The sequence below is a fragment of the Falco rusticolus genome, chromosome 10 (assembly GCF_015220075.1).
Source record: "Falco rusticolus isolate bFalRus1 chromosome 10, bFalRus1.pri, whole genome shotgun sequence".
NCBI lineage: Eukaryota > Metazoa > Chordata > Aves > Falconiformes > Falconidae > Falco > Falco rusticolus.
Window position 1 is genome coordinate 18,638,236 of NC_051196.1, and position 24,374 is coordinate 18,662,609.

Genomic DNA, 24,374 nt, shown 5'->3' on the forward strand with positions numbered 1-24,374 from the left:
CAGGTACGTGAGCAGGTATGTGCATGTGCAAAGGAGCTGGACATGTGGGGTGGAGTCATACGTGTGCATGTGTGTGCAACAGGCAGTGGGCAGACATGAGAGTGAACGTGGCACACGCGTGTGCCCCCTGTGTGGCAGGACCCGCCTGCAGGAGGGTCCCGGGCACACGCAGGGAGCAGCCTGTGTGCGTGCAAGGTGCCATGCGTGTGCAAGGATGCCCATGTGCGGGTGGGCACCCCGCCTGCTCCCGGTGCCCCAGCCCTGGCTATCACCACCGGCATGGCCCCAGCCACCAATGGCACCGCGGGCGGGCCTGGTGGGCGGGTGGCAGCCGCTCCCTGGGCCAGGCGGGTGCCACCCACCACCCTGTCCCCGTCCCTGTGTCCCCGCTGAGGCCAGACAGGCTCCGTGGCCCCGCCAGCCGCCCCCATGCAGCAGGAGCACGGGGGGCAGAGCCCAGGGCCCCCCGAGGCCGAGGTCAAGGCTGTCGTCGTGGGGGACGGGGGCTGTGGGAAGACGTGTCTGCTGGTGTCCTTCGCCAGGGGGGATTTTCCCAAGGTACCGGACTCCCTGTCCCCCAGGACCTCAGCCCCGAGGGGACCTGGTCACGGGGGGGGTCCTCATCCCTGAGGGGTTCCCCACGCAGTCCCGGGGAGGCTCCCGGCAGCGGTGGCACGGGCAAAGGGCAGCGGCGGCCGCGGGACAGGACAGGCATAGTGGCAGCAGGACGTAGGGCCAGGGGGCCTGGGGCAGGGGGTGGCCAGCCTGGGGCTGGCGGGGGTCCGAGGCAGCCGCCTTTCAGAGAGCAGACAGGCACCTCTGCCTTGCCAGGGGGGTCACGGGATGGGGAGCAGGGTCTGTCACACAGCCAGGGCACCTATGGGACCCGGGAGGTGCGGGGAGTGGGGGCAGCCCACAGGGATCCCAGCACCTCTGGCCTGGACCCTCGGTCCCTCCGGGTCCCCCCACCTGCCTGCGGCTCAGTGCTGCCCTGGGCGCGGTGGGTGACAAGGAGCATCCCCGGCCCACCTGCCCTGGGGGGCACCACCATCTCCTGCCCCCCGTTTCCCTCCCGTGCCCCCGTCCTGCCCACACACCCCCACAGGGGTCCCCTGTCCCCACTGCCCGTGGGCAGACAGGACCTGCCTCACGCCCTCCCTGTCCCCTGCCAGGTCTATGTCCCCACCGTGTTCGAGAAGTACACGGCCTCCCTCCAGGTCGCAGGCAAGCCAGTGAGGATCCACCTCTGGGACACGGCAGGTGGGACAGGAGGGGACGGGGCAGGCAGTCGGGTGTCATCGTCCCCCTCCCCAGCCCATGGGTTTCGGGGTGTTCCACACCCATGGCTCATGCCCTGGAGAGGTGTCCCCATGCACTGACCGTGGGAGATGGGGGTGAACGTGCAGCTGGCATGGCAGCCACTGGTCCCTGGGCGTGTCACCCTCAGCAGTGCTGCCTTGCTGTCCCCAGAGCCCCGCGGTGCCCCCAAGCTGGAGGGGCAGACGTGGTCCCAGGCTGGGGGCTCCCAGCCCAGTCAGGAACTGGTGCGTAATGGTCTGCTGCTCTGCCTGACAGGGCAGGAAGACTATGACAGGTTGCGTCCGCTGTCCTACTCGGACGCCAACGTTGTCCTCATCTGCTTTGATGTCACCAACCCCAGCAGCTATGACAACATCCTAACGAAGGTAACGCAGCCCCTGGGGAGCTGCTCCCCCCACCCTGTGCATCATCCCCATGGGAAATGGCATGGAACTGGGGCTGCTGCCCATCCCCTGTCCCCGTCCCCCGAGTGACATGCGTGTGTATGTCCCTGCAGTGGTACCCAGAGGTGAACCACTTCTGCAAGGGCACCCCGGTGCTGCTGGTGGGATGCAAGACCGACCTGCGGCAGGACCGGGCGGTGATGTGCAAGCTGCAGGAGGGGCACCTGGAGCCCATCTCCTACCAGCAGGCGAGTGACACTCCCTGATGGGTTGGGGATGCCCCCCAGCATGGAGCTGGGGGCTGTCACAAGGCTCTGACCCTGTGGCTCCCCACAGGGAGAGGCCATGGCCCGGCAGGTTCGTGCCGTGTCCTACTTGGAGTGCTCAGCCCGGTACCAGGAGAACGTCGGGGACATCTTCGTGAAGGCTTGCAGCGCTGCACTCAGTGCCGCCCGCCGGAGCCAGCGCAGGAGGCGATCCAAAAGGGGCTGTGTGCTCTGCTGAGCCCCCCACCCCTGGCACAGCCCTGGGACCCGCTGTTGTCCATCCCACCCCCACCCTGGCACCTTGGAGGACAACACCTCAGCTTCCCACTGCTGCCAGACCTCCTCTGCCACCGCCGGACCTCCACTGCTGTGGCTGCCACGCTCCCGTCCCCCCACAAACCGGCCCTGGGGGGCTGGCAGCGGTGGTCACGTTGGGGTGCCAGCAGGAGAGCACCCCCCGGGCACCAAGAAACTGTCACCGCAAGGAGCCCAGCGCCCGAGCGTCCTCCGCCAGATGGGTGCTGCGAGCAGGGAACTGACTGGGGGGCGGCCCTGTCCCACTGGCAGGCCAGTGCAGGGGGGGGCAGCACAGGGTGATGTGGGTGCGGGTCTCCCATTAAAACAGCACTCGCAGCGGCACAGCGGGACTGGAGCCCCCAGCATGGTGGCAGGGGGACAGGGCTAGCTGCGGGCCCTCAGCGGGGGGGCAGCTGCGGGGAGGGAGCCCCTCCGGCATCCTGGCTGGGGCACATACGTGTGTCTATAGCCATGTATGTGTGTGTGCTGCATGGCCATAGGTGTGTGTGTGCAAGGCTATAGGGTGTATGTGTGCTGCATGCCTGTAAGTGTGTATGTGCATGACTATAGGTGTGTGTATGTCAATAGGAGTATATGTGTGTGTGCTGTAAGACTATAGGTGTCTATGCGTCTGCTGTACAGCTATAGGTGTGTACATGCAAGGCTATAGGTGTGTATGTGTGTGCTGAGTGGCACAGGGGTGTGTGTGTATGTCTATAGGTGTGTTTGTGTGTGTACGTATCTATGGGGTGTGTGTATGCGCACGTCTATAGGAGTATCTGTGTGCATGTCTATAGGTGTGTACGTGCACGTCTATCGAGGGAGTGTGCATGCCTATAGGTGTGTATGTGCGTGCGTATAGGGGGTGTGCGCGCGTGACTGGAGGGTGCCGGTGCGCGCGGGCGGCGCACACGCCCCCGTTCACACGCCCGCCCGTACCCGCCCACGCTGCCGCCGCCGGACGCCCCCCCCGCGGTCCCCTCGGCTCCCCCCCGTGCGCGTGCGCGACGGCGGGGGAGGCGTGCCCAGAAGGGGCGTGGCCGGGGAGGGGGCGTGTCTCGGCCGCCGGCCGCGCGTGCGCGCTCGCTCCCGCTGCCGCGGGGCGGGGCCGCCGAGGTGCGTGCGCGCTCCCGCGCCGTGGCCCGCCGCCGGAGCGGGCCGGGCGAGTGGGGCGGGGGGGCGGCGCATGCGCACGGCGGACGGCGGGGGAGGTGGCGGGGGGGTCAGGGGAGGTTGCGGGCGGCGCAGGCGCAGTGCGGCGGCCGAGTCAGTGTGTATGTGAGACTCTGACGGGTTCAAAATGGCGGCGGCGGCTCCTGTGTGAGGAGGGGAACCGCGTCCCGGCCGGGGGGCGGCGGGGCGGCGGCGGCGGGGCGGCGGCGCGGCGGGCGGCGGCGGGCGGCGAGGCTGGCGGCGGCCCGGCCCCCGGCGGCGGGGGGGCGCGGCGGGGTGCGGCGGCGGCGGGGGGAACGCGGCGCCGGGCCGGGGAGCGGGGCCCGCGGGAGCGGGCAGCGGCCCGGGGGTGGCCGGCGGGGCTGTCAGCGCCCGCTCGCCGCGGCGGGGGCGGTGGGGCGAGGCGGGGGGGGCGGGCGGCGGAGCCGGGGCGGGGGGGGGGGGGGGCGCGGGGCGGTGCGGCCGGCGGGCCGGGCCCGGGCCCGGGGCGCGATCGCTGCCTGACCCGGGGGTTCCTCCTCCGTCTCTTCTGCTTCTCCCCGTCTCGGCGCTAGAAGAGGACAAAGGCGCAGGAGAGACCTGGTGAGCCGCTCGCGGGGCGCGGGGGGGCCCCGCCGCCGGCCCGCCGCCCCCGGCCGCCCCCGAAGTTTCCGCGAGTCCCCGGAGAGGGGCCGGGTCGCGGCCGCGGGTGGCGGGGCCGCCGCGCCGGCTGGGGCGGGGGGGGGAGCGGGCGGGTCTCCCCTGCCGGCGGCCCCCGGGAGGCCGGCCCGGGAAGTTGTGGGCAGGGGGCGGTGGGGCGGGCGAGCCGGGGGGCACCGGCTGACAGCTCCCCCGGGCACTGACGTTCCGAGCGCCCGGCCCGTGGCTCCCCCCGCCGCCGCTTTGTTCTGCCGGCCCGGGGCTGCTCCCTCCGGTCCCGGCGGCGGGGGTGGGGGGCTGCAGGGCGGGGGGGGCCGCGGCGGGCAGGGGGCTGGCGGCGGCTGGCCCCGCAGGGTGGCGGCGGGGGCTGCGGGCTCGGTGCGCTGCGCTCCGGCTGTTTGTGAGCAGAGTTTGGCGAGTGTAGGGGAAGCCCGGGGGGAGCGGGCGGCGGGGCCGGGGGTGCTGCTGTCAAACCCTGCTCGGAGGGTCGGGGCAGAGCGGGATGGGGCGAGCTGGCTCCGCACGGTGGTGACGGTTCTGTAACACCACACGGGTTGGCAGATCCTTTCCCCGAAGCTCTGGCATAGGCATAAGCGTGAGGATTAAGAGCTGCGATATACCTAGGTTTTGCTTTCTTTCTGTCCCTTTAATAATAATTTAAAAAGTTTGGGTGCCACCTGGCGCCTTGGGAGGTCTGCCTAGGTTAGTGCCTGGTGTCACAAGGTGGCACAGTCTGAGGTCTGAGGGAGGTCTGAACACTTAGGTCCTCTCAGGACAGGAGTTAGTGCTCTACCTGCGACCCTGCCCCACCGCTGCACGTGGAGCGGTCCCGTACGCCTTCCCCGTTCGAGGGAGATGCTCTGTACCAGTGTCGCTTCTCCCGAGTGCCGCCGTACGGGATAGCCAGAGCATGGCAATCGTATTGTTTGGAGGACTTGGTTCTCTGATGCCAGTTGTTGTAACCGGGGGAACCAGCCTGCTCCCCGACTGCTGTTGACCATTTGACAGCAGTGTGCCCATCATGTATCCCAGCGTGGGCCAACTGAGCTGCTGCTAGCGCTGGTAGCAGCCCGGAGCAGAAGCCTTTTCCTGATCTGAGACCTGCAGCTCATGTCGTGTTACAGAACAGCTGGTAAAGTCATTTACCCTAGGTCATGCCTAAAGTTAGAAAGGGAGCGGTAAAAGTTGAGGTGGGCTCGTCCACAGTGTTCGCTTAACCCTGCATGGTGGTGTGGGATCAGCCTCAAAATGAGCAAAGAAATGAGGGACGTAGGAGCCTCATGTCTGCGTGCCCTGCTTCACTATTTCCCTCTGGCTTCAAAGGAGGAAGAGGAGGAAGACAGCAGCCCTGGAGTGTCCTTCTCACTCTCTTCAGAAGAGTCGGAGATGGAGCCTGAGGAAGAAAGGATCCGTTACAGCCAAAGACTGGTCAGTATTGGCGCTAAATGATCGTACTGTGTTCTTGGCTCTGTTGCAGCTGAGGAAAGAAAAGGCTTTTACTGGCAACAGGTTTAAACAACCCAAAAAAGCATTGTGGTGGATCGCTGCAGCCTGCCCTGCGGTGTCAGCTCAGCTGGCAGTGGGTTAGGTGGCTTCGTGGGTCCTGGTTTTGTCACAGTTTGCTTTGTGAAGGGCGCTTGGCTACTGAACCCTGGAAGAGGGGAGGGTTGGAGGCTGAGACTGGGTAAGGTGCTTTGCGATAGATATAAGAAGGGAGCGTCGGTGTAGTTTTTGGCACAGCAGGTTTTCTCATGTGTTTGTAACAAGCAGAAATACTGTGCGTTACCATTATGTTGGCCTGGATGTGATCTGTGTGCACCGTGAAATTTGAGGAAACCACATTCAGCTTCAAGCACGAGTTTGCTTGTGCCTGCATACACATGTTTTCTCCTGCTGTTTTCTTTCGGAGGGAGCTGTTCCAAAAGTCAGGTCCTAATTGGGCATTGTCAGGAGCTCTGGCTTGTCTGATGTTTACACCGCTGTTCAGGGGACTGCACGAAGGCGATGGTCTGCAGGTTGGGCTGTAACTGTGAGCAGTTTGGGAGCAGCTGCTCTGAGAGTCTGAGATGATATTCCCAGAGATGCCGTGGAAGGAGGGGAGCTGCTGTGTCCCTACAGGTTGGTTTCCCATTGTTCGGAGGGGGTTGTAAAGCCCTGGGGAAGGGCAAGTGGCAACTCTGTGATAGCTGAAGCTGTGATGGAGCTCCTGTCTCAGTCACAGCAGCACACATACCCTCACCTTCAAGGTGCTGCCTGCAAAGGTAAATCCTTATCCTTTAATACTCTGAAATCATTTGGTGTGAGGCTGAGTGGTACTCAGCCTTAAGCTTTGCCCTCAGGAGCAAGCAACTCTGGTTGCTCTCTTGTTGCTGCAAGGTGCCTGGCCATAGAAGGGGTGTAGTAGCCAGCATGCACCGTGTAGGTGGCCTAGGGACGGAAATCCTCTAGTGAGGGTGGAAATGGTTATTCCAGCACTGGCCTCTGTGGAGAGGAGGGTACCGCATAGGCCGTGGTTTGTCCAAACTCCTGGGTTACTGAAGGTGTGTTCCTTTTCTGGTGCTACTTCGTGTCTATTGTGTGTTTATTAATTTGCAGAGAGGGTTGTCATACTAGCTGATTTGGTGACAGGCATCTAGACTTTTGTAGTCAGCCACCTTAGCCCACTTGGGGAACCTGAAGTGTCTCTGATTAGAACTGGGTTTTAATATTTTCCCTTTTTTTGAGAGGGTGCTTGCGGCGGGGAAAAAAAACCACCAACCGAACACCCAAACAAACAAACTGTAATACATCTGTAGGCCCTTCAAGACGACTTGTTTTTTCTCAAGTGCTTTGGTAGATGCTTTAATTTGGCAGTGCTGCCAAAAGCAGCAGTCCTACCTCCTCCCTCGTCCTGACGTGATTGTTCCCAGAACTGTGCGGCATGTGGGTCAAGGTGCTGGCTTGACTGGGGAGTGACCGTGTCTATAGCCAGCAGTCAGGGTGGCAGGATAGCTTCTCTTGGGGGCAATGCCGGCTTCAGGTGTTGGTTAAATACTATCTTGGCTACGCTTTGACCAGAAGTAACACGAAATGGCTGGATAAAGACGCAGCAGATGAAGGGGACTAGTGGCCAGGAACTTGCTAGTTTAAAGATGCTTGTAATCGCACAAATAGAAATCGTCAGGAAGAGTTGCTGCCCTAGGGTAGGTGGCCTGGACTCCAGCAGAATGTGCTAAGCTGGATAAATGGTTGCACGCTGATGAGCTACATGCTTAAGGGAAGACACATGGGCAGCAAGCAGAGGATGAGGCTCACCTAGACTTCTGTGGCCTAGTGTGCATGTTGTCTCTACTGGCCTGCAGCCGAGAGGAGGAGGCATGACCTCTGTGTGGTAGGTGAGGCTTAGTTCATGCCTTCTGCTTTGCTTTTCCTGGGAACTGCCACCTCGGTATACTCTCTTGCTGTGTCGGTGATGCTCCAGTGTTGAAGGACCTTTTAAAAAGATGATTTTTCTTTTTTGGGTGGTTTTTTTTTTTGAGATGCCTGCTTTGAAATGTGAGGACCTGTTCTTTTACCTAGTGTTTCTGGCCCTTGCAGAACAAGGTATCACAGGTGGATTATCCAGGAAGGTAAAAGTGCTGGATATAACTTATCTGAATATCCTACTCCTACGTATGCCGTGGTCTCGGGAGTTGGTTTTAATCTGCCTACATTAAAAGTTCTAGCTAGGGAAACGGGTAGTTGGTAGCACAGTATGATTCTGCTGCTGTAAGCTGTGTTTCTTGTGTGCGACTGGAGATCAGCGTGGGTGTGATAGCAAAAGTATAAATATATTTTAAAAAGAAGTAAATCCAGGTGTGATAGTAGTCCTACCAGCCAAACAGCCTTGGCCAGAACAGTTCGTAGTGGTGAAGGAGCTGAATTAATTGTGTGAGCAAATAGCATGGTTTGATGGTACCAGTGGCCTGAGACGGCAAAAGAAGGTTGCTATCTGGTGTGTCAGAGTATAATTACACCAACAGCATCTTCTGACTGACTGGTTTCCATCAGGATTTAGTAGTTTCGAGCCTTTTGCATTATTTTTAGTGAGCAATACTGTTAATGTTCCTCAGGTTCAGCAAAAATCTGATCTACGTATATTTTCTGAACAAATTTGTCAGTATTGGTGAAAGATCTGGGTTTTGAGGAGAAACTCGCCTCTGCTTCAGATGTAGTTGTGCTCCTAAAGAGTTCTCTGCCAGTTCACACATCCCTGTGTGGTATAATGACACTTAGACTAGGCGGGTCACACTGCTTTAACTGCTTGCTTCCAAGTTCAGGCTCTGCCTCCATCCATCCCAGGATTATAAGGGCCTGGGTGAGTTGGGCTGGATGCAGGGGTATCATTGCGAGGGTGTCTTCATCCATCTTGGCTGTGGAATATGTGTCCTGGCAAGCTCTGGGAGGCTGGCACAGGTGGGGAAGGGGAGCCTGTGGGCGATGCTCTGTGAGCAGGGAGAGCATGCACAGCAGCGGGTTAGGGGATATCCATGTTCCTGACCCAGAGATTTGCCTGGGCCTCCCTGTACCGTGAGTAGTGGAGGATGGGACTGGTCAGCCAGCACTGCGGAGTAGTTTCCTGCTAAGTCTGCGTATATATTTTTGCTCCTCAGCTCTGTAATGAGGCAGTACTTTGGGGACTGGTTTGAGGTGCCAGCTTTATAAGCTGTAGATGCATGTTCTGCAGGCCCTTAATCGAGGAGCTGAAATGCTCTATTGTATCCTGTGCCCTGAGTGACAGTCCAGCCCTGGCACTAACAATGCGATGGTCCCTTTCTGAGACTTGGAAGTCTTCCACTGACTGTCACTGGGTGGTCACACCCAGCCCGTGGCACATCAAGCCCTTCAGCTCCCCGTGAGGAGGCCAAGGGCACGCTGGCACTTGGAGCGGGAGCCTGGACTTCTTAAAGGCAGGAGTGGCAACAAGAGCAGCTCTGGCTATGGGCTACCAGCTCTGGAGAAAACATTCAGTCAGTCTGGTGCTGTGGTGCTTGGATACTCTGCCTGGTTCAGGCTGTCCAGGCAGTTCACAGAATACCTTGTCTGCCTTGTGCCACCTGGGCGCTCACCTGGACCCCCATGAGGTGATGTGAGACTGAGGAGAAACTGTGGCATGTATAAACTAATTTTTTTGGTAAGGTTAGATCTGTGTTAGGCCATTGAGCGCGGGGAGAGGCAGCAGGGAAGGAATCTCCTGGTCACGCTCGGGAGCTGTTCAGCAAACTGGCTGGTACATCCCTGGAATCTGCTGCCGGAGAGGATGTTTGACCTAACACTTTCTAAGGATGCAGATGGCGTGCTGGAGGTGAGGTGTGCCTGCCTCGCTGTCGCAGCACTGGGTGTGCGTGCTGCTGTGCCGAGGAGGGAGTTCTCTCTTACTCCAGCCTTCACTGCACACAGAGCCGCTTTACCAGTCCGAATCTGTGGAGCTGCTGAAGGGCTCCCTGGCAGGATGTTGGGCTGGTGTCTGCCTGCCCTTCTGCAGGGAGGTCATTGAGTATTCCTCGGTGCTAGGAGTGTGAGGAAACCTTGCCTTCTTTCTGCTCCGGGGCTAATTTTGCCAGGCCTTTACCACGAACTAAGACCAGCAAGACTCCATGAATTACGAGCTGGGGTTAGCACATCACCAGAGTGGTGCCATACACTTTCAGTGACAATGCTCAGGGTGAGGAATGAAGGGCAGCAGCGCTGGGTCACTTCAGAACAGCGTTGGAGGGAGCATAGCGGGTGAGTGCCATTACCCTAAGGACAAGTCCTGCCCATCCTGGTGGCTCTGCTGTTGTCAAGTCAGCAGTCTGCATCTCAGGGTGTGGTTCCAAGTTAGGATTGCTGGTGTGGCAGAGCTGGTTGAAGAGGTTTTCTCCCTCCTTGTGTTAGTGCCTCAGGAGCTGATGCCCCTGAGCTGGATTGCTGCTTCAGGGAATCGTGGATCATGCCCTAGATGAAATCTGGTGGGGGTGGGGGGCATCTAACTCCAGTTGTCTGTGCTGGGCCAGCGAGCTTGCTGCCCCACCAGCAAACCTGATGAGACCAGAGAGGTGGCAGGCTGAGATGTGGAAACAGGGTGGGGTAGGAATCTCTTAAACTGGCTCTGCTGCTGGAGAGGGCCTGCGGTGAAGCCGCACCCTCCCTCCGGGCGGTGGGTGCTCTGGGGGGCACGGGCACAGCTCCGGCTGAAGGTACTGTGCTGCCTGGGCCTGAAGTGACCACCCCTGGCTGGGTGCAGTGGCACCCTGGGTTTGGTTGCTGGAGATTGTTATAACACCCATGAAGGGAAATGGGCCTGTGGAAGAGGAGACCCACCTGCTGCTAAGTGCTCTGGGTGCTGGAGCATATGGGAGGTGAGGGGGGAGCCAGAGAGTGAAATGCTGTCTCTCCCATCGCTTGAGGCAGTGGGTGTCCTGCCTTAGCACTGCCCTGCCCTCTGGTCAGATCCTTACCTGAAATTTGAGAGGAGGCCTCTGCCTGTCCCTACCAGCCAAAATCTGAGGCCTCTCCTGTAAACAGCATTTAGCAAACCTGTCCTTACATGTTGGTGTCCACGCTATCCCCTGGGCGAGAGTTCACATGAGCTTTACAGTATGTGGAGTCATCGGCTGAGGGATGAAGCTTGGGGTGTGTGGAGGAAAAGGTTTCTCTTGCAGCCGTGTGTACTGCGGTGTGGAGTGGCACCAGGACACTCAGATGTGTGCTGCCTGTGCCTGGGGGATGGCAAGGCTGGCTCTGATGAGCACCCAGAGTCATAGTGGCACTAATCTTGTAGCTCCCAAGTTGTTTGTATTGGTGGTACCAAATCCTTTCTGCAGGTTGAGGTGATGTCAAAGGCAAGACATGACCCATGGAGCCAGAAAGGCCCATGCATGTTAGCATCCACGTGACACTCGTGACAAAGATCCAGCCCTTAGCCTCCCACCACCAAGGGGATAGATGGCCTCAAAGCTGAGAGAGGGAGGTCAGCAGGAGCAGGCTGTGGGCTGGCAGGATGCTGCTTGTGTCTGGGAAGACAGCAAAGAGGCGGCAGCAGCTGCCTGCCCTCCCTCTGTGGGTCACGCATCTGCCCTTGCTCTATCTTGAATGGCTCGTGCTGTCCTGACAGTGGGGCGCAAGGAGCAATGCCTTGCCATCAGGTTCAGCCTGATTTCTTGTTCTTACTCCTTGTAGTACTGCTCACTACCAGGTAGTGATCCCTTGTTGTTGCTGGTGTTTGTCATCCTGAAGTCTTGGTGTGCTTGACAGAGGCCAGTCCTGCTGGATACTGGCTTTCTTGGAGCTGCTTCCCATTGAATCAAGACTTGTATGTGTGTGCTGGGGTCAGTCTACCAGTGTAGTTCCCACAGGGAACAGGAAGCAAGAGACAAGCCACCTGCTGGGGTGAGAATCTGGGTGGTTGTACATTGCCCCCCGTGTGAAATTTGGCGCTGGCAATCCTTCACCCTGTGGAGCGATGCTCCCTCCTGTTGCCTGAAAGGCCTCAGAATTTGTCTGCCATGTGCCCTGTGTGAAACTCTTTCTGGCCAAATGTCACTGGTCTGCTGGACACACCTCAATTTCCTAGTCTAGACAGGACCTGTGTAAGTAGGGTAATTAATCTCTTACTTGCCTCTGCCTCAAACTGAAGGCACTACAAATGAGTCATTCTAAATGACCCAGGTGTAATAATTGAGCTCTAAATAATTTAGGGACTGCTCAGATTTGATCTGGGTGGCTCTTTGGTGGAAGCTAGCGGCAGCTGAAGGCTGTCCTTGGAAAGCTTTAGTAATCCCTGTGAGCATTTAGATCCTGAAAGATGCAAAAGTGCGCTGGTCCTTGGGCGAATACCACTCTGAAACCAACTGGATGATGTTCTGTGTCAGCAGAGAAGTGCAGGAGGTTAACATCTCTGCTGGTTTCTTACTGTCCCAGGCCTGACTATGTCTTGAGCGTGTCCTGGAAGCTGCGGTGCTGACTGAGCAAGCAGCCATACAGTGCAGGAGCACCTGAAGTTACTTGTGAGTTGCCAAACAATATTTGCAAGTTGCATCTATGTTTCCTGTTAATAGCAGGAGTAGGTTTTCACTGGATTATCCCAGCTGGAGGTGACACTAACAAGTTAGGGGAGCAGCCCCCATGCCCCTGGTACCTTTTTATTGATGGCTAATTGTGTCAGGAGCTACCCAGACAGGGGTCTGCAGGTCACTGGCTGGATTTTGGAGAGAAATGGTGCATGTGGGAGGGAAGTGGGGATGTGCTCAGAAGGTGGAGAAACAAGGTGGTGTACTAACACTGTCCTCTGAAAACGTATGAGGGGAAGGCAATTACTTGTCTTCAGGGTGAAATGTCTGGTGCTGCTGATGACGGAAGAGTGCAGCTGATTCCAGAGGAGGAAATGATGGGTGAGCTCTGAGTGGGTAGCCTGAGCTCTGGAAAGCTCTGTTTGCTGCCAGAGTTGACTTACTAGTTCACAGGCTGTATTACACGGTGCCTGACCTGCTTTTATTTGGGTTGAAGAGGTTAAAGGCAAATGGAAGAGGTAGAAGGTGAGGAGGAACATGGCATATCACACTGAATCACCACACGATGTCGTGCAGCCTTGGGGCAGCTGCACCAAAGCACGTACCAGTGTGCTCCAGTGTGCTCAGAGGACAGGAGCTGTCATACCTGAGCAGACCTGCCTTGCTGCATCTCCTGGTGGAGAGGGAAGGGAGCGCAGAGAAGGATCTTGCTTGGTTGCCTTGGGAAGAGCAAAAAAGCCAAGTGGAAGAGTAAACCCTGTGGTAGGGTGACAGGGCCTATAATTAGATATCGAAGATACTAAGCCGTCAAAAGCACTGAGAGGCAAGAAGGGTGGGGAGCATGTGTCACAGAACGGGAAGTGTGATCTCGCTGGGATCTCAGTGAAGTTTAATGTTCTTGGGGTGGGGGTCAGACAGAACAAACCTGTGCAGAGCCCTCCTGCTAGGAAGGAGCAGTGGATACGTGAATGCCCATTTGGAAAACGAGATGTGACCATTTCAGCTGAAGCTAAGAAGCTATCTGTGACTGCACTTGTACAAATGCATCATGAAAACGCCTGTCAATAACATCTGAGATCAGCATCACAGCTGTCTTCTGTCTTGGATGGTCTCAAGCTGGATGATCTGTAGACCAGGTTCTTTGCTGTACGAGTGCTCGTGCTGCTTCTGGCTCGATCCGTTTTCTGGAGGGCTTAGGGTAAGGCATCAGCCTTTTGGGGGCTGTAGGGAACTTTGTTCTTCCCTTTTCACAGTGGTCTGAACTCCCTCTGCTGCCTAGCTTCAGGTACCCACAGATCTCCCTTGGCAAGGATGCTGGTGATGCTGAGGGCCAAGGAGCAGTGAGAGCATGTTCCTACCGCTCCCCCTCTAACTCACCGCCTCTCGGGTCCTGTCAGTGCTGCCAAGTAGCAGCTCTGGGAGCAAATGCTCTGCCACCTCCATGTGGCATCTTGGGCAGCTGGGAATGCTCTCTGCTGTGTGACCCCCACCCAGCTAGAGGTAGCCCGCATGCTAAACTGCGCTGGCTAATTTTCGTTTGTCCTTGCTCATGTGATGGGAGAATCACAGGCTCCAGGACGGCGTAACAAGAACAACCGTGAGGTGCTGCAGGTCATTGATGCTAGAAGAGCTCTGCTCGTACAGCCTGGAGCTTAATCTGGACAGACCAGAAGGGATGTGATGAACTCAGTTTTCTGTTTGCTGATCTTCTCATTTACCCTTTTTTTTTTTCTTTGGTTTTTTTCCCCCTCCACTTCGGCTTCCAGGAACCAATTTGAGGAAGGTGCATACTGCCCGCAGGTGTTACTTGCTGGCACTTGAGATGGTTCAGATAAACCTGGTGACAAAGTGTAGCCTGTGAATCCACGATGGGGCAGGCGAGATGGATCTGTTTGGCAGGGTTTCTTTCTGTTCTGTGGCTCTGTGTCCATGCCTGTGCAGCTCTGTTGCTGTAGAAACAGTACCAGTAGCAAATGGCATGAACTGGCTGTCCAGAACTGTGAATCCTTATGGAAGTTCCCAGAACTTCCTGAACCACACGAAGTTCTGGGCTGGTGTCTGCCCAGGGTTGCAGGGTGGTAGGAAGGGATGGATGGGTTTCTGCTGTTGCAGTAGCCTGATGGGGAGGTGCGTGCTCTGTAGTGCTTCCATGCAGGCTGGGTGCCTGGAAGGGTGCAGGTCTGGGTGGCATCCTTACTGCCAGAAGAGCTGAGGTGTGGGTCACAGTGCTCCAAGTGATGTGCGTGTGTGAGTGAGCTGGGGGAGACAGCTGGGACCGGCAATTTTTAACTGCTGTCAACTAGAACGGGTCATATTGATGGTGCAGCGGTGAGTGGAGCAGTAAACTCTACCTTAAACACTGGCTGCTTTTTGTCTTTTCCTTCATCTTGCATGTTTTGGCTATCATGCTGTACGCTAATAAGTTTTAATAGAGCCACCCTCCACACACACCCCGCACCCTTTTATGTCAAGGAAGAGGCTCCAGAGTGTGATCGTTGCCTGTGGGTTTTGTTAGCGCTGGTTCTCAGGGATGAGAAGCAACTGCAGGATCGTGCTGTCGTGTCATAGCCAGCCCTAACAGGGTTTGGGAGAAGAGGTCACTTGATAAAAGGCACCAGGGGAAGGATCAGGATGTTGCTAGGTAGAACCACTATCTAGAGAAGCAGATCCCCCACCACTGAGGCACAATCTCATTATAAGTGAGATATGCAGAGGGGATGGTCCTTTTTGATGTTGCCTCTTACCTTGCCTAACTTTTCATCAGGCAGTGGTGGAAGTCTGCAGGGTACGAGAGAAGAGAGGTGGTGCTGCAGAACATGGAGAGACAGCCAAGCACATGCTGGAGGAGCAATCGGAAAATGTTAAGAGCAGAAAAGCCTGTATGTTTAAAAATAACAAAAGAGGCTGACCTGTGCTGATCAGTCCAAGAGTGCCCTGCGTTCCCCTGGCTCTCGAGAGCTGCAGTCTTGCGATTGAGCTGAGGTAGCTGGAAGGGGAAAGGAGAATGTCTGACAATGTATGCTCCTTTAGGGTTAGATTGCCTTAGTGTGTCCAATTGACTGTGAATAAATATTTCTGTGTGTTGCTGAGCTCCTGAGCCCCTTTGCCCCATTTGGATTAAGGAAGGGGCAAGTACTGGGCTGCTTCTGGAGCAAAGGGGGAGGGAGTGTGTGTGGTGATGGTGTAACAGTGTAGCGTACGGAGGAAATATCCCTCCTAGTAGATGGTTTCACACACTGTGTTTTTCCCTGCAGCCCTCAGTTTTCCTTCTTCATAAGCAACCTAGGCCCTATAGCCTGCAATTCCGGCAGCCTGTTGCTTTTCTTTTTAAAGAACAGTGTCAGCTTAGCAGGAATTGCAGAAAACCCCAAAGCTTCCTGTGCTTTTGCTATCCAAGTACTCCTGTGGTCCAGCCTTGATCAGTTTGCGTAATGGGACAGAACTGGCAACAGGTTTCTGCAGAGCTGGGTCAGGACACTGGGAGGTTTGGAGGGTGAGTTCTTCTCCACTGAAAAATCTGAGCTAGTCCTCTGAACTTCCACCGAGGTGCTCTGCCTGTCCCAGCGAGGAGTGAAGTTGCTCAGTGCTGGGCTACTAATTCTAGATGAGCTGTCCCTCTGTCTCTGGATGCACGTGGCTCTGTCTGTCCCTTGTGCTGACCCTGCTGGGTCCCTGCCCGGTGGTCTATGTGGGCTCAACAGCCTGGAGGTCTGCTTTTGCCCCCGTGGGAAAACTGTTGAAGTGCGTGTAACTTTCCACCTGCCTTTCTGGAGAAGTTTGGCCTACTTTTGTTCCATTTTGGGGATGCTCTGTAGCCTTCCTATACAATGCAAAAGGAGTAGCAGAGCTGGTAATGCTCATCTACCTGACTGCATAGCACATGTGCTAGGGACACCCTGGCAGGGAAAGGGCTCAGCACAGCAGGTTTTTTTCCTTGGACTTCTTCTGGTTTGGAATGGGTGGGATGTAATTAAAGGGGTTTGCTCAGCCTACTTGAGAAATAACAAGGCTGCATGTCAAAGAGTGGCTTTTAACACTCTGTAGCTAAGAGGATCAGTCTTAAAGCCTGAAATGTGACATGTTGGAGGGTTTGATGGTCCTTTATGAGCTTCTTCAAGCTGTCATAGAATGTAGGCAGGGTTTGTCTGGGTACCAGGGTGCTAAGGCTGGTGGTGGCTGTGGGCAGTCTGAGGGTTAGTAGTGCCATAAAAGCTAGTTGGGCCAGTGGCTGCGTGTGAAATATGCTGCTGGTGACTGGAGTGAGAAGCCTCTCCTAGGGCAGAGTTCCCTTATTGGGACTGTTGCCAGGCTTGCCCATGTGTGATCTGATCTAGCATGTTCCTCTGTCTCATGCTTTTGCTGCTGTGGCTGGTCAGTGTGTGGTTTAGAGGCAGCTACTGGAATTCTCCTTGGCCTGTTGGTGCTGTCTCCCCACCTGCCTCGTTCAGCCTTGCTCCAATTCCCCAATTACTCCTTATGTACATCCAATTTTGTAACACAAAAGTGCAAACTAAAGTGTTCTCCCTGCTCATTCTGAAATGTTGCCAGCCCAGCTCATGATAGGAATCCCTCCTGGAGCTGTGAAGCCTGGAAGGGCTCCAGTTCTGTGTAGATCCTGTTTGCTCTTCAGCCTGGTGCTTTGAGTCTGTCTTTGTCCAGGAGTTTGCCACTTGGGATATGCCAGTTCTGCTCTCCTGTTTTTGAGAGAGACAGATGATGAGGGGCATTAAACTTCGGTTAAGCCTGCTGGGTTAGTTCTTGGGTTCCTCTTGTGAAACCAGGCAGCAAAAGAGTGAGTTTAGTATGGTCGTCTTGTCCAGACAGTCATCGCTGGTGGACAGGGTGCATGGAGCTGCTAAAATCAGTGACCTGCTAGCTTGCCCTCATGTCAGGCTGGCCTCCAGGCTTGCCCAGAGACAGATACGACCATTTGACAGGTTGTCCTGGATCTCTTACTTGTGGGATCATGGCCTTTTCTTCAGATCCTGCTGCGGTGCCTCCTCCTAGCTGGGGGAGCAGGGAGCCTGGGACCACTTTATTGATTGTTGCTGGGGCACTGGCAGTTGTTTGTCAAAGCAATTGGTTCTGCAGAGCCAAAATATTAACAGGATGCCATGGGCCCATCTCTGTAGGACCCTTGGTACCCCGAGGGTGACAAGAGGCGGTGTGGTTTCATTATTGCTTCCTGTGCTTGCGAGGAAGAGGAGCTGAGGAAAAACTAAAGTGGTTGAAGGTGGGGAGGCACAGAGGACAGAAGCCTGCTGCCTTTCTGCTGGTAGAGAGAAACCCAAGTAACGTGCTTGTATGGATCAGAGCTTGGAGCCTAGACCAGGAGGTGAAGTGAGAAGTGCAGGCTTGGAGGTGAGGAATATAGAAAGAAAAAGCTGTTAGTCTTAAGATAAGCAGTAAGTTGGCAGACGGCTAATTGGATGTCATCATCTTGGTGCCTTGGTTCTTCACCTTGTATCTGAAAGTACTTGTAAGGGAGTGTGTCCCCTGCATGGTTCTGGCATTGGCACCTGCTCCGCTCTGGGTCTGTCCGATGGCAGCCTTGCTGCTTCCGTGCTTGTCTGTCCTCCTGCCAGGGGTTGCCTTTGCCTTGTGCCTTCCCAGAGACGCGGGACCCTTTCCCGCCAACCTGACAGATCACACGTGACCTTTGTGTGGTGGCTGTTGATTGCTGACAGTTCTCAGCACTGTGTCTCGGAGGCTGAATGCTGGATGCTGCCATGTGCCGCAGGTACTCACTCGAGATAAAAACACCCGTCAACAAGTCTGGTTGTCAAAGGTCTGGACTTACCTAGACAAGAGCCATACTTGTGTGCTGTGCAAGTATGCGAGCAGGTAGATTCATAAACTGAGGAGAGTTGAGCTTGTAATTTATTACCGATTTGGCTGCGTTTCGGCAAAGTAACCCTGCGAAGGGCTGGGTGGCTTGGGGGCACCCGGTGCGGAAGCTCGGTGGCAAACGCAAGATCCACTGGTAAGTCACATTGTTCTATATGGACACTGGGAGCCAGGTAGAAGGTACGATACCTGCAGGAAGGGCACTTTGGAAGGAGGGAATTCAGGGAGTGAAACTTGATGGCGTTCTTAGCGTCTTTCCTCTGAAAGTATAAGGGAGGGTTGTGGGAGGGTTCAAATCAGGCATGCTGCTGTGGAGACATCAGGTAGAGGGGAGGAAGCATAAAGAGAGGAAAAGTGATGGGTGTTCTGGCCTCCTGAAGTGGAAGGAGCTGTGGCACAGCAGGAGGTTTCCCGGGAACTGGGAGATGGAGATGTTGGGAGATCAGGGAGGGAATGGCAGCAGGCAGGACAGGAAGTAACTAAAATACTGCGGTGTTTGTTGGTTTCACTCTGTAAATATGTGAGGCTCTTCCAGCGAAAGGACGGCTTGTTCTTATTTCAAATGTGACCTTGTACTCGTTCTTCTCTCAGGAAAAAAAAAACCCTACCCCACAGGAGAGTAGTCTTCTGGTTCTCTTCAGCTGACTGTCAGTTCCTCTGCCATTAGAGGTAGTTGTGCTCCATCAAGGCAGCGTTTGTTGATGGAGAGAGGTGTCCAAGGAAGGGTTGTGAAGAGTACCACCACTGAACAGCATGAGGCGCTTCCCCTGGCATCCCCGAGAGGAGGAGACTGCAGGTGAAAGGATCAGAATAGAAGGGATAGTACTGGAGCTGTCTGCAGGATTAATATTCATGCTTCCTATTTCCTACATTAATTAAATGGTACCCAAGAGGGCCAGAAAGAAATGGTGAAGGACAGCTATCTTAGATGAGAATTGCTAGCTGTCTGGTGCTGGAGGATGAATAAACTGCCTTTATCTTGACCCTGCCTGACACAGAGAGAAAGGCTTTGGACTGCTTGTCAGTTCTTTCTTAGTAAAATTCTCATCAGGATGAAAAATGCCTGAATCCTAACACAGGTCACAAAGCTGGAAAAAAGCAATATTTAAATACTGCTGCTTAATGCTGACCACTGAGGTTGGCTGACAGAGATATATGTAATGTGCCTGACTCTTACCCCTCACTTCACTGGGGCTGAGCCTCATCTGGGCCATTCTCGCGATGGCAGTTTTGGGGGTGGCTGCTGATGTCCTTTTTGGAAGTCGCACGTCCCTGACTGAACTGACAGTTGACACTGGAAAAACTCCCAGTAGCAGAGCCACCCCTGGGACGAAGCAGTCGTCTTCTAAGAGCCCAGGGCTGTGACTTGTTGCTGTGCTCTGGCAAGACCTGCCTGGATGGGGTTGCACCAAGAAGCAGGAAAAAGTTAGGAGGGCTGTAGCAATCTGCTGGGAAGGGATACTCGGCCACAACCCAGCCCTGGCACCAGCTGTGGGACAAAGGTAACCATCTTCCCGGGAAGAGATCAAACTTTGTGCTGTAGGGTTTGCGCAGCTCTCACAAAGTGCGTGCCAGTGGGAAGGTGAGGTGTCATGCCTTTGCACTTCTCTTGCCCTTTGCGGGTATCGCCTGTAGCCAGTTATTTAACCAGGCAGCATTTTGCTGCATGGCAGGTGAGGATCAAAGCACATCAGAGAACAAGTGGGTCTTGTAGTCTCTGCACGAGCCCTAGGCTTGTACACTGACCACATGTGTCCTCGTATGGAGACCCGATTTGGGGAGTTAGGGAACTGTGGTTTGTGTAACTGCTGTGAGGAAGCTGCAGACTCCAGGAGGGAAAAACCTCTGCTGCAGAGATTTTCCCAAAGTCCCAGCAGATGCTGCCTCTCCCAAAGCACACGCTTGGAAGGGCAGAAGCCTTTCCTTCTTCCTGTCTGCTCTGCGTGCACTGAAATACTGTTTTTCCCCACCCTCCCAAGACAACAATGACATGAAAGCGCTGTGGCCCCGGCCGAGTACACGAGCGGCGTTGTATAACTGATGGGAGCTATTTGTATTGTGGCAGCGCTTTGGGTCCTCAGCCATGACTGGGATCCTGCTCTACGTGCTGTGCAGATTAGGAGGCCAGACTCTTCCCTGCCCACAGGAACGAGCAAAGCTGATCTGGCTAGGGGTATGGAGGGGGTTTTGTGGCCATGCTTTGCTGATGATACCAAGAGTTTGGAATTTGCTCAGCTGGAGGAGGAGATGGTCCCCTTTCTGTGTTCCACATCCCTGTTTCCCCATTGCAAAGGGATTTGAGTTTAAGGTGTTTCTGCCCGTTGCCTGGTGTTTGCACCTCTGCAACGTGAACGAGATGAGGAAAAGGAGTCGGAACGGTTCTCTGATCCCGCAGTGCAGATCCATGGATGGATCTAACTGGAATAAAGTGAAGTTTGTATTACTGCTATTTCATGGAATGTGAGACCACAGCAGGTTGGGCTGGCAGAGTGACATCCTCTGAAATGTGTTGTGTTTCTTCGGTCATAAAGCCTCCCAGTTTATTAGTGAGTGACCAGATCATTTGCTGTGCATTCACGTCAGATGGGAGCAGGATCTGTCCTCAAGCTGTAATTTATGCTGAGGATTAGCCAACACAAAGCGATCTTGTGGCCCAAATGGCAAACTGGAATGACTGACTGGGCGCTAGAGCTGGCACTGCAGCGATGGGGCACGGGGAGGGAGTGGGTGGGTGGGGATGGGAGCAGGAGCTCCTCTGCATAGCATCTCCAGCAGTTTAACCCTAGCTCAGCCTGGACTGTTCGGTCCTGGTGGGACCATGTACCCCCAGCATGAGTGCAGCATCCACCTACGGCACCAGTGGGATCTGGATCAGGCCTGGCCACGTAATCGCGTTTCTCTTAAATTAGCTGGCCTACACAATCCAGAGCCTGGCCTGGCTTGGTGCCACTTCCAGAAGGACGGACAATGCCTGATGTGGCATGCAGTCTAGCAGGGCAGTAACTGTGTCCACTCCAGAAGGAAATGTTAGATAGAGCTGTCAGCCTGAGCTTTTGCTGGGTTAGTACTTGGCTGCGTGGCTGTGGCGGTGTTGGTCTAGGGGAGGCTCCCAAGGGTGCTTATTCAGCTCTGCTGTAGTTATCCTTAAAACATGTAAAACTTCTGCATGTCACCTGTCTTTCCTGTGCTGTTAGTAGCTGTAGTAGAGTGCTTAGGAGCAAGCCAGCTAACGCCATCTGACGTTCCACCGGGATAAAAAAAATCTGAGCATGTCAACCAGACAGCAGGATCCTGGTGAGGTGACAGCAGAAGAGGGGTTTTCCCAGTATGCTGGTTATCTGCCTGCACAGGGCATGTGCGCTGTACCTTGCTGCTAGTTTTTTCAGGCTGCTGGTGTCCTTGGACAAGTGCTGTCAGCTGGCCTGCGCTGCTCTTTACTGTGAGGGATGTCAGCTTGAAACAGGGCTGTGGCTGGAGCTGCGTGCCAGCCCCAGTCTTCTGAGGTGGGAGGTTCATGGTCAAGGGGACACACACCTGAGTTTCAACCCCATGCAGTAACCCCTGTTGTGTAGCTTAACTAGGAGGCTTGAAATACTGTTCAGGCTTCCAGCCTGGGAGCCAAATACAAGTTAATAAGAGACTAGTTTGGATATAGTCTCTTCTTGCCAGTATTTAGCGTGCCAGATCTTATCTCACCAGGTTTTGTATCCAGCGAAGGCAAGAGAGACACTTTTTCCCAAAATCTGCCAACTAAAGTGAGTGTCTGGAGTAAGGGAACAGGTCAAAACGCAGACCACAGCCTGGTGCTGCAGCGTGCCACCCCCCGCCTGATGCCAAAGCAGGCGAGAGCCATGGACTGCAGGGCCCAGCACCCTCTGCTTCATTATGTACGTCCTCTAATAGATGCCAAAGAACTACCTGCTGGGGCCAGCAGTCCTAGGAGGCCTGCCTGGGAACGGGGGTAAGAGAAAAGCTAGTTGTGCTGGAAGATTATTAGCCTGCTTGCCTAGACTAGGTGTGCCTTGAGCTTCCCTGGTGTGATTTAGTAAGGAATAAGGTAACTGCAAAAATAGTCTTCAGTCTCCTGTAGCTGCTGTCCTTACAACAGTAGCCAAAGGCGTCTCAGCGGGAACCACAACGGGCAGCTGATGTCAGACAGCATCACAGAGCGGATTTGAGACGTTTCAGCTGGACAGGGTACAGCTAAGGGTCCAAGCAAGCACAAGGAAGCACCGTGACCACCACTTCTTTTTCTGGAAGTGGAGAAATATAAAGGGGAAGCTACAAATCCAGTTTCCTTGGCATGTTTGCCCATATGACCTAAGCCTCTCTCCATACTGTTCAGGGCAGAAGTGATTTGAAATGATTCTGGGGTAGGAATTGTAGTTGTCCAGCACATGGAGCTGTTCGGGCTCCTCCTTTGCCTCCAGTGAAGGTGAGGAAGGGTCTGTGAGTGTAAGTGGAGCTGGAATCAGCTGGGCTAGTGTCTTCTGTTGGACTGACCTGCTGGCCAACCAGGAAAGCCCTGGGTTTGCATCCTGCCTGGCAGACCTCTAACTGTGTTTTGTTGGGGCTCTCCTTCCCCAGCCCGGGCAAGCGCAGCAGCGAGCAGTGTCCCCTGAAGCCAGGGCTGAGCTGGTCTGCTTGGCGCTGGGGAGGAGAGCGGGTGCTCTGGGACCCAGAAATGAGTGCCTTGCTGCTGCTTGTGCATGCTGTGCATGAGTTCAGCAAGGTTCTCCCACAGGTTAACAGGAGCTGAGAGGTGTGGGAGCTGGTTGTGCAATGTCCTGTCCCACAGAGGGCTCTGCCTATGTCCAAGGCACCCAAACAAGGTCCTCTGCAAACAGCAGTGTACCTGCTCCATCCTTTCTCACCATGGGTGTCTGGCAGTGCAGCCCTGCCAGGGCCACCCCTTCCCAGCAGCTGTTTGGGACTGTTTCAGACCACCAGTATGGAGGCGAGACATGAGGTTTTGCCTGGGGAGAGGCTGCGTTCTTCCTAGGAGCTGGAAGCCGGGCCTGGGCCTTGGTCAGCTCTTGGTTTTCAGAAGAAGCACCGGAGTGACGCTCCCCGAAGCCTGCTGGGCCAGCCTGCTGGAATGTGTGCCTGTTGGGTGTGTGTGCTGCCTTTGAAATGAGCCTTTCCTCAAACATGGGGGGGGTTCAGCAAAAGCTGAGCGTGAGGCTGTCTCATGTGTCCCTAAAGCCCTTACAGAGCAGGCTCCCTCTGCGCTGTGTCCTCATTTTAAAAATGAGCATCAGACAGCATTAACTGATGCGGTGATTTTTAAGGGAAAGCGCTCTGTATGGTGGGTTCACCCCAATAGAGCACAGCCGGGAACCCTTCTCCCAGTAGTGCCTCTCCATCTCTTAACTTAAAGCTCTGGTGCATCTCCTTGAAAGATCTTTATCTCAGTTTAAAGAAGGTTAGGGAGCTGCAGCCTCTGGATTTGTGCTGGGACCAGTAGGATGTTGTGGCCATAGTGCCTGGCAGCTGTTCCCAGCCAGCACGGTGCTGTGCAGTCCAGCCCCAGCAGTATGACGTTCCAGGTGTTCCCCAGGAATATGCTGCTTGGCTTCTGATGGTGGCATCTCAATTTGTCTTTTTTTAATGCATGGTTGTGTGTTTTTCAAAGTGTGAAAGAAAACAAAACAAAAAAAACCTGCAAAAAACAAAACAAAACAAACCTGTAAGTAAAGTGAGTTTTACCTTTATGTATTTAAAAACAGTGGAAGAAAGTATTCCTGCTTGCTGTCCATGTGTATGGGTGGCTTAATGCAAGACTGCAAACTCACAGCCCTTTTTTTGTTTTTTTTTTTTTTTCTTTTTCTCCAGAACACTTCAATGTTGAGGCCGTTCGGACAGGCCCTTGGAGAACTTTGGGTTTTGGGATACTGAAGGCTCTTTCTTGTTGTTCCTGCTTTGCAGATGAGGTGTTTGGTGCCCCTGTTGCATCCAAGTTTGTGGGAGGGGGGTTGGAAAGCTGAGCAAAGTTAGTGAGGTGTTAACAGTAGGGAGAGGTAAGCTTCTCTGCCTTGACAGCAAGGAAACTATTTGGGAATTGACCAGCCTTCTTGAAATTGTGAGGCTGAAGTTACAGGTTTTCCTTTTCCAAAGGAGCCATCCCCATGTGCTCCAGCACTGGTCGAACTGATCAGTTTAAAAAGTATCTTTCAAGCCATGTGTCTGTATGAGGGAGTCATCAAAGCACTGTAGTGATCAGACTGATGGGTGGCTCATACCAGGATGTAACTTACTGGAAAACATCCCAGATGTGTTTGATTCAGCTATTGTAGGGTCTGATGGGCTGGGGGAGCAGGCAAGGCAGGGGTTAATGGGAAGGTGAGTGAGGCCAGGTAGGGCTAGGGTTGGCTGCACTGGGCAACATGAAGCTCTCACCCACCCCAGGGCTTTCACCATCACCAGAAGGTGGCCTTGTA

The 24,374-nt window shown here is 55.1% G+C and overlaps 2 protein-coding genes across 3 annotated transcripts in view; both read left to right on the forward strand.

Annotated features, from left to right (window-relative positions):
- Positions 1-409: 409 nt before the first annotated feature.
- Positions 410-3,167, forward strand: RHOD (ras homolog family member D). Of its 2 annotated transcripts, none has more exons than XM_037403357.1 (5): positions 410-558; positions 1,173-1,260; positions 1,576-1,685; positions 1,817-1,955; positions 2,044-3,167. In XM_037403357.1, the coding sequence occupies exons 1-5, from the start codon at positions 430-432 to the stop codon at positions 2,205-2,207; spliced, it is 630 nt and encodes a 209-aa protein (XP_037259254.1). In that variant the 5' UTR covers positions 410-429; the 3' UTR covers positions 2,208-3,167. The 2 variants fall into 2 exon arrangements, with proteins under 2 accessions (XP_037259254.1, XP_037259253.1); XM_037403356.1 differs by having other exon boundaries at positions 1,817-1,951; positions 2,040-3,167.
- Positions 3,168-3,501: 334 nt separating this feature from the next.
- The window catches only part of KDM2A (lysine demethylase 2A), a 51,823-nt gene continuing 30,950 nt past the window's right edge, over positions 3,502-24,374 (forward strand). The window contains 3 exon segments of the mRNA XM_037402548.1: positions 3,502-3,586; positions 3,994-4,021; positions 5,402-5,506. Of these exon segments, the coding sequence (XP_037258445.1) occupies positions 3,567-3,586; positions 3,994-4,021; positions 5,402-5,506 (153 nt within the window). The 5' untranslated portion in view covers positions 3,502-3,566.

Coding starts and splice junctions, on each gene's coding strand:
- RHOD (XM_037403357.1), top strand. CDS start 430: ATGCAGCAGGAGCACGGGGGGCAGAGCCCAGGGCCCCCCGAGGCCGAG. Junction 559..1,172: donor CCAGGGGGGATTTTCCCAAG/GTACCGGACTCC, acceptor GTCCCCTGCCAG/GTCTATGTCCCCACCGTGTT. Junction 1,956..2,043: donor CATCTCCTACCAGCAGGCGA/GTGACACTCCCT, acceptor CCCCACAGGGAG/AGGCCATGGCCCGGCAGGTT.